Source organism: Mustela lutreola, chromosome 7 (genome assembly GCF_030435805.1).
Source record: "Mustela lutreola isolate mMusLut2 chromosome 7, mMusLut2.pri, whole genome shotgun sequence".
Classification (NCBI taxonomy): Eukaryota; Metazoa; Chordata; class Mammalia; order Carnivora; family Mustelidae; genus Mustela; species Mustela lutreola.
In genome coordinates, this window is record NC_081296.1 from 57,237,355 (window position 1) to 57,245,797 (window position 8,443).

The window sequence follows — 8,443 nt, forward strand, 5'->3', positions numbered from 1 at the left end:
GAAGAAAGTGAGAGGGGAGCAGAAGGTATACTGGAGAGAATTATTGGGGAGAATTTCCCCAATATGGCAAAGGGAACGAGCATCAAAATTCAGGAGGTTCAGAGAATGCCCCTCAAAATCAATAAGAATAGGCCCACACCCCGTCACCTAATAGTAAAATTTACAAGTCTCAATGACAAAGAGAAAATCCTGAAAGCAGCCCGGGAAAAGAAGTCTGTAACATACAATGGTAAAAATATTAGATTGGCAGCTGACTTATCCACAGAGACCTGGCAGGCCAGAAAGAGCTGGCATGATATTTTCAGAGCACTAAACGAGAAAAACATGCAGCCAAGAATACTATATCCAGCTAGGCTATCATTGAAAATAGAAGGAGAGATTAAAAGCTTCCAGGACAAACAACAACTGAAAGAATTTGCAAATACCAAACCAGCTCTACAGGAAATATTGAAAGGGGTCCTCTAAGCAAAGAGAGAGCCTACAAGTGGTAGATCAGAAAGGAACAGAGACCATATACAGTAACAGTCACCTTACAGGCAATACAATGGCACTAAATTCATATCTCTCAATAGTTACCCTGAATGTGAATGGGCTAAATGCCCCTGTCAAAAGACACAGGGTATCAGAATGGATAAAAAAACAAAACCCATCTATATGTTGCCTCCAAGAAACACATTTTAAGCCCGAAGACACCTCCAGATTTAAAGTGAGGGGGTGGAAAAGAATTTACCATGCTAATGGACATCAGAAGAAAGCAGGAGTGGCAATCCTTATATCAGATCAATTAGATTTTAAGCCAAAGACTGTAATAAGAGATGAGGAAGGACACTATATCATACTCAAAGGGTCTGTCCAACAAGAAGATTTAACAATTTTAAATATCTATGCCCCCAACGTGGGAGCAGCCAACTATATAAACCAATTAATAACAAAATCAAAGAAACACATAAACAACAATACAATAATAGTAGGGGACTTTAATATTCCCCTCACTGAAATGGACAGGTCATCCAAGCAAAAGATCAGCAAGGAAATAAAGGCCTTAAATGACACACTGGACCAGATGGACATCACAGATATATTCAGAATATTTCATCCCAAAGCAACAGAATACACATTCTTCTCTAGTGCACATGGTACATTCTCCAGAATAGATCACATCCTCGGTCCTAAATCAGGACTCAACCGGTATCAAAAGATTGGGATCATTCCCTGCATATTTTCAGACCACAATGCTCTAAAGCTAGAACTCAACCACAAAAGGAAGTTTGGAAAGAACCCAAATACATGGAGACTAAACAGTATCCTTCTAAAGAATGAATGGGTCAACCGGGAAATTAAAGAAGAATTGAAAAAAATCATGGAAACAAATGATAATGAAAATACAACGGTTCAAAATCTGTGGGACACAACAAAGGCAGTCCTGAGAGGAAAATATATAGCGGTACAAGCCTTTCTCAAGAAACAAGAAAGGTCTCAGGTACACAACCTAACCCTACACCTAAAGGAGCTGGAGAAGGAACAAGAAAGAAACCCTAAGCCCAGCAGGAGAAGAGAAATCATAAAGATCAGAGCAGAAATCAATGAAATAGAAACCAAAAAAACAATAGAACAAATCAACGAAACTAGGAGCTGGTTCTTTGAAAGAATTAATAAAATTGATAAACCCCTGGCCCGACTTATCAAAAAGAAAAGAGAAAGGACCCAAATAAATAAAATAATGAATGAAAGAGGAGAGATCACAACTAACACCAAGGAAATACAAACTATTATAAGAACATACTATGAGCAACTCTACGGCAATAAATTTGACAATCTGGAAGAAATGGATGCATTCCTAGAAACATATAAACTACCACAACTGAACCATGAAGAAATAGAAAGCCTGAACAGACCCATAACCAGTAAGGAGATTGAAACAGTCATTAAAAATCTCCAAACAAACAAAAGCCCAGGGCCAGACGGCTTCCCGGGGGAATTCTACCAAACATTTAAAGAAGAACTAATTCCTATTCTCCTGAAACTGTTCCAAAAAATAGAAATGGAAGGAAAACTTCCAAACTCATTTTATGAGGCCAGCATCACCTTGATCCCAAAACCAGACAAGGATCCCACCAAAAAAGAGAGCTATAGACCGATATCCTTGATGAACACAGATGCGAAAATACTCAACAAAATACTAGCCAATCGGATTCAACAGTACATTAAAAAGATTATTCACCACGACCAAGTGGGATTTATTCCAGGGCTGCAAGGTTGGTTCAACATCCGCAAATCAGTCAATGTGATACAACACATCAATAAAAGTAAGAACAAGAACCATATGATACTCTCAATAGATGCTGAAAAAGCATTTGACAAAGTACAACATCCCTTCCTGATCAAAACTCTTCAAAGTGTAGGGATAGAGGGCACATACCTCAATATCATCAAAGCCATCTATGAAAAACCCACCGCAAATATCATTCTCAATGGAGAAAAACTGAAAGCTTTTCCGCTAAGGTCAGGAACACGGCAGGGATGTCCATTATCACCACTGCTATTCAACATCGTACTAGAGGTCCTAGCCTCAGCAATCAGACAACAAAAGGAAATTAAAGGCATCCAAATCGGCAAAGAAGAAGTCAAATTATCACTCTTCGCAGATGATATGATACTATATGTGGAAAACCCAAAAGACTCCACTCCAAAACTGCTAGAACTTATACAGGAATTCAGTAAAGTGTCAGGATATAAAATCAATGCACAGAAATCAGTTGCATTTCTCTACACCAACAGCAAGACAGAAGAAAGAGATATTAAGGAGTCAATCCCATTTACAATTGCATCCAAAACCATAAGATACCTAGGAATAAACCTAACCAAAGAGACACAGAATCTATACTCAGAAAACTATAAAGTACTCATGAAAGAAATTGAGGAAGACACAAAGAAATGGAAAAATGTTCCATGCTCCTGGATTGGAAGAATAAATATTGTGAAAATGTCTATGCTACCTAAAGCAATCTACACATTTAATGCAATTCCTATCAAAGTACCATCCATCTTTTTCAAAGAAATGGAACAAATAATTCTAAAATTTATATGGAACCAGAAAAGACCTCGAATAGCCAAAGGGATATTGAAAAAGAAAGCCAACGTTGGTGGCATCACAATTCCGGACTTCAAGCTCTATTACAAAGCTGTCATCATCAAGACAGCATGGTACTGGCACAAAAACAGACACATAGATCAATGGAACAGAATAGAGAGCCCAGAAATAGACCCTCAACTCTATGGTCAACTAATCTTCGACAAAGCAGGAAAGAATGTCCAATGGAAAAAAGACAGCCTTTTCAATAAATGGTGCTGGGAAAATTGGACAGCCACATGCAGAAAAATGAAATTGGACCATTTCCTTACACCACACACAAAAATAGACTCAAAATGGATGAAGGACCTCAATGTACGAAAGGAATCCATCAAAATCCTTGAGGAGAACACGGGCAGCAACCTCTTCGACCTCTGCCGCAGCAACATCTTCCTAGGAACAACGCAAAAGGCAAGGGAAGCAAGGGAAAAAATGAACTACTGGGATTTCATCAAGATCAAAAGCTTTTGCACAGCAAAGGAAACAGTTAACAAAATCAAAAGACAACTGACAGAATGGGAGAAGATATTTGCAAACGACATATCAGATAAAGGACTAGTGTCCAGAATCTATAAAGAACTTAGCAAACTCAACACCCAAAGAACAAATAATCCAATCAAGAAATGGGCAGAAGACATGAACAGACATTTCTGCAAAGAAGACATCCAGATGGCCAACAGACACATGAAAAAGTGCTCCATATCACTTGGCATCAGGGAAATACAAATCAAAACCACAATGAGATATCACCTCACACCAGTCAGAATGGCTAAAATCAACAAGTCAGGAAATGACAGATGCTGGCGAGGATGCGGAGAAAGGGGAACCCTCCTACACTGTTGGTGGGAATGCAAGCTGGTGCAGCCACTCTGGAAAACAGCATGGAGGTTCCTCAAAATGTTGAAAATAGAACTGCCCTATGACCCAGCAATTGCACTATTGGGTATTTACCCTAAAGATACAAATGTAGTGATCCAAAGGGACACATGCACCCGAATGTTTATAGCAGCAATGTCCACAATAGCCAAACTATGGAAAGAACCTAGATGTCCATCAACAGATGAATGGATCAAGAAGATGTGGTATATATACACAATGGAATACTATGCAGCCATCAAAAGAAATGAAATCTTGCCATTTGCAACAACATGGATGGAACTAGAGCGTATCATGCTTAGCGAAATAAGTCAAGCAGAGAAAGACAACTATCATATGATCTCCCTGATATGAGGAAGTGGTGATGCAACATGGAGGCTTAAGTGGGTAGAAGAATAAATGAAACAAGATGGGATTGGGAGGGAGACAAACCATAAGTGACTCTTAATCTCACAAAACAAACTGAGGGTTGCCGGGGGGAGGGGGTTGGGGAGAAGGGGGTGGGATTATGGACATTGGGGAGGGTATGTGATTTGGTGAGTGCTGTGAAGTGTGTAAACCTGGTGATTCACAGACCTGGGGATAAAAATATATGTATATAAAAAATATATGTTTATAAAAAATAAAAAAATAAAAAAAAAAGATTGAATTTGCCAAATTGCCAGATTCTGGAGTAGCATATCCTGAACTCTGTCAGAAGCTCCTAGTGATGGGAATGGACTCTAGTGGTTGGCTTGGTCCTTTTTCCAGCCCTACAATCCTAAAGCAACTTCAGGGCATTTGATGTGTCCATTGTGGGGTTTCTGTAGAAACAAGCCTATATCTTCTCCACATTCCTGTCTGGCTGGAAGGGGATTAGGCTGAAGTCCTGCTATTTGGTCTGTTCCTTCTCTAGACTTTTACATGCTTGCTGAATGGAAAAGGAATAGTGCCAAATTCTTGTCACTGAAATAACAGAACATTAGTATCTCGAATCATACATGATATTCAGCCATATTCAACCTCCTAGAATACTCCCTCTTCCGTGGTTGCTGAGGTCTTTTTGTCAGGCCCCTGACAAGTGAGTGGTCAGAACAGTGAGTCAGAGACTGATGCTACCTGATGAACTAGCTCCAAGTTCCTTTGTGAGGTTTAGTTTTATTGTTTCTGCAGAGCTACAATCCTGACTGTCAAAATGGCTCCCAAGACTTAGCCCATTGCTCACTTCGGGCATCTGTTTTTGTCCAGTTGCTAGGTCAGACTATGTTATGACTCCATCTTCTTTCCACACCCATCATTAGGAACTCTATATATTTTTCTGTATAAGTTGTAAGTTTCCCATATCTGCTAAAGTGAAACTGTCCAAAATGTGGAAATGGACCAAAGAAATGATAGTGTTTCCTTTCATTGGGGTGTCAGTGTTTGTTCACCCCGGGGATGAGCTGACACTACAGAGGTGTATACTTTGGCTTGACTTGCAGGAAACAAAGGAAATTGTGCAAACTGATAAGAGCCCAGATATGTCCTGTTCACCACATTGCAAATGAATTTTGTCTAGTAGAGAATAGAAATGTCCATAAACCAAGATCATAATTGAACTATTTTTACCATGTTACAGGTTTCCTAATTATTAATCCATGAACTGAATAAAATGAGTTATTTATGTGTCTATTCAATGAAATGGTTTATTTTTTTTAAGCTTCCATAATAGCCACATGTTTTCCTTTTAGAACAAATTCTAGTCTAACCCTTGACATTTTCATGGGTATTATTTCCTTTGCTCAGAATATTCTTTCTAATCTCATCTGCTGGGTTTCTTAACCATCCTACGAAGCCATGCTCAGATACCCTCTCCTCTGAGCTCCTCAGTAAGGCACAGAACTACTGTTTCAGCCTTCATTTGCCCAGATCTTACTAGCTTCCATTGCAGTCTATTATACTAATAAATTACCTTATCACTGTAAAAAGTGTACTTGCAAGGTAAATTCAGTTCAAAAATTTCAGATCTGAAGTGCCTTGGTGGCACAGTCAGTTAAGCCACCAACTAATCTCGGTTTTGGCTCAGGCCTTGATCTCAGAGTTGTGAGACTGAATACTGAGTAAGGCACTGGGCTCAATATGGAGTCAGCTTGCAATTGTCTCTTCCTTCCCCCTGCCCTCCTACTCCCACTCTCTCTCCCTCTAAAATAAAAATAAGTCCTAAATAAATAAAAAACTTCAAATCTGCTGTCTCCATCCTCTGCTCCTTACTGTAGTTCCTCAAGACAGGATAGCTTTTACAAACCACATATTTATACACTAGCTTTCCCTCCTTCCTTCTAATTGGGCTAGAGTTCCTCTGTTATGCAAGCACAGGAATTAATTTCTCATCCCAGCCAAATTCTTTTTTTAAGATTTTATTATTTATTTGAGAGAAAGGGAGAGCAAGCACAAGGGGGGAAGAGGGCCAGAGGGAGAGGGAGAAGCAGGATCCCCTCTGAGCATCAAGCCTAATGGGTGCAAACCCAGAGATCAAGACCTGAGTAAAGCGGAGGCTTACCTGTTTAACCAATAAGCCACCCAGGTGCCCCAAACCACATACTTACTCCCTGTCTTCAGGATCTAAATCAACTGTCTGTTCCAAAACACCATTAGTTCATAGTTGAGTATTTAGGTAAGGGAAGAATGTTTTCAGTTCCCCAGCACTTTTCTTTTTTTCTTGATCTATTCTTTCTTTCATGCATTCCAATAGATCATGGGAGAAGTGATTCTAAAGCTACAGTGGATTATTATTCCTACTAGTGGTTATATTTCAGACAGTATCTGATGAAATATGGAAACCAACAGAAAATATGTAGTATGCATTGGTTTTTAGGCTTAGAACCTGTGTGTGAAGGACTATGCAGACTCAATGAGGTATCCATTCCACCTCCAACTAAACATAGACCATGGCTTCTAAGGAAATATGTAAAAGCCTTGAGCCAGAGTTTGAAGGGATGGAGAACATTCTTGCTCCAAAGTCCAAAAGACACAGGGGTGGGAGAAGTGGCAGCAGCCTTGTGTTGCTCAATAACCTCAAAGGACACCTGGGCCCAAACAGCTCTCCTGAGAATGCTGGTGAATACAATCCAGATGGCCCCAGGCTGACAATGACATGACCAAGATCCCAGACACACACACTCAAGGTCATTACAGTGCAGGAGAAAATGATTTTATTGTTGTGAACACAATATCGCAAAGCTTGGCAGAAGTTTCAAGATTAAAAATAGGGGGCCTGGGTCTTTCTTTGCTTTCTTTCCTATGGCCTTCCTTAGAAACACGCAGAGCTCCAAAGCAAGAAAGAATCCTATTTGTTTTTTGTCCCCAATCCTGATCTTGCATCTTGGCCCTCTAATTTTCTCACTCCCCACCTTCTTTCTTTCATGGGAACCATGGGAATCAACAAAGGAAAAGAAAAGGCAGAACAGATCATCAAGAGAACCTGCATTGTAAGAGGGACTTTGGCCTTAATCAAAGTGTAAGTGAACCCGGGGAATGGTTCTATCTAAGTGCACAGGAAGCAGTTGATTGGGAGGGAAGCCCCGTTGATGACGTTCACAGCCAACAACATAGAACCGGTTCTGGAGAGTAGTACTGTAGTTGCAGTTGGGATATGGCCCTGGAGGACAACTGCAGTAAGTCATGCTAATACGATTTGCGCTCTTGTAGCAGTTATTCTGGCCATTCCTGCAGGTCATGTTGGTCAAAAGACAAGTAGCAGCCACGTTCTGGAGGGAGGAGTGCAGAAAGGTGTTTTCAGGCTTACAGTGCCGAGTATAATTATTGACACGACTCATTTCCATCTTGCATTGGACAGGACCTGCTCTTATATGCTGAATTTCAAACCATTGAACCCTGGTGACATTTTTAGGCCTAGCAGCAAGTGGCACTGGCCCCCATGATCCCAGCAGCACCAGAAGGAGAGGAAAGGGTCCCAGAAGATCCAGCATCATCTCTTCTGTGTAGGAAGAGAGAGGAAATGGAGAGAATGATAGTAGTAGAAGCCATAAGAGCAAAATTATCATTCACAACTATTTAGTTGTTAAGTTAATTAGTTAGTTAAGTTATTATCATAATTTAACCATTTAGATCCTTAGTGCGCCTTTTAAGATTTCATTGATCTTTTTTCTGTTCTTTAAACCATCTTCTCTCTGACATGCATCTCACAATTCTAGGAATGATGTGAAGCCCAGGGAGGAGGAATGTGATAAGATGACTTTTCCTCTGGGGTGCCTGGGTAGCTCAGTGGGTTAAAGCCTCTGCCTTTGGTTCAGGTCATGATCCCAGGTCCTGGGATCAAGCCTCTAATCAGGCTCTCTGCTCAGTGGGGAGCATGCTTCCTCCTCTCTCTCTGCCTGCTTCCCCCCTCCCCCGCCTGCCTCTCAGGCTATTTGTAACCTCTGTCTGTCAAATAAATAAATAAAATCTTAAAAAAAAAAA

At 40.3% G+C, this 8,443-nt stretch overlaps 1 protein-coding gene across 1 annotated transcript; it reads right to left on the bottom strand.

Moving 5' to 3' along the window:
- Positions 1-7,470: 7,470 nt before the first annotated feature.
- Positions 7,471-7,806, bottom strand: LOC131837115 (ribonuclease K3-like). Its single transcript, XM_059183374.1, has one exon. It carries the CDS (start codon positions 7,804-7,806, stop codon positions 7,471-7,473), a length of 336 nt encoding a protein of 111 aa, XP_059039357.1.
- Positions 7,807-8,443: the final 637 nt, after the last annotated feature.

Bases quoted from the DNA above. Each gene is read 5' to 3' on its own strand.
- LOC131837115 (XM_059183374.1), bottom strand. From the start codon at position 7,806: ATGGAAATGAGTCGTGTCAATAATTATACTCGGCACTGTAAGCCTGAA.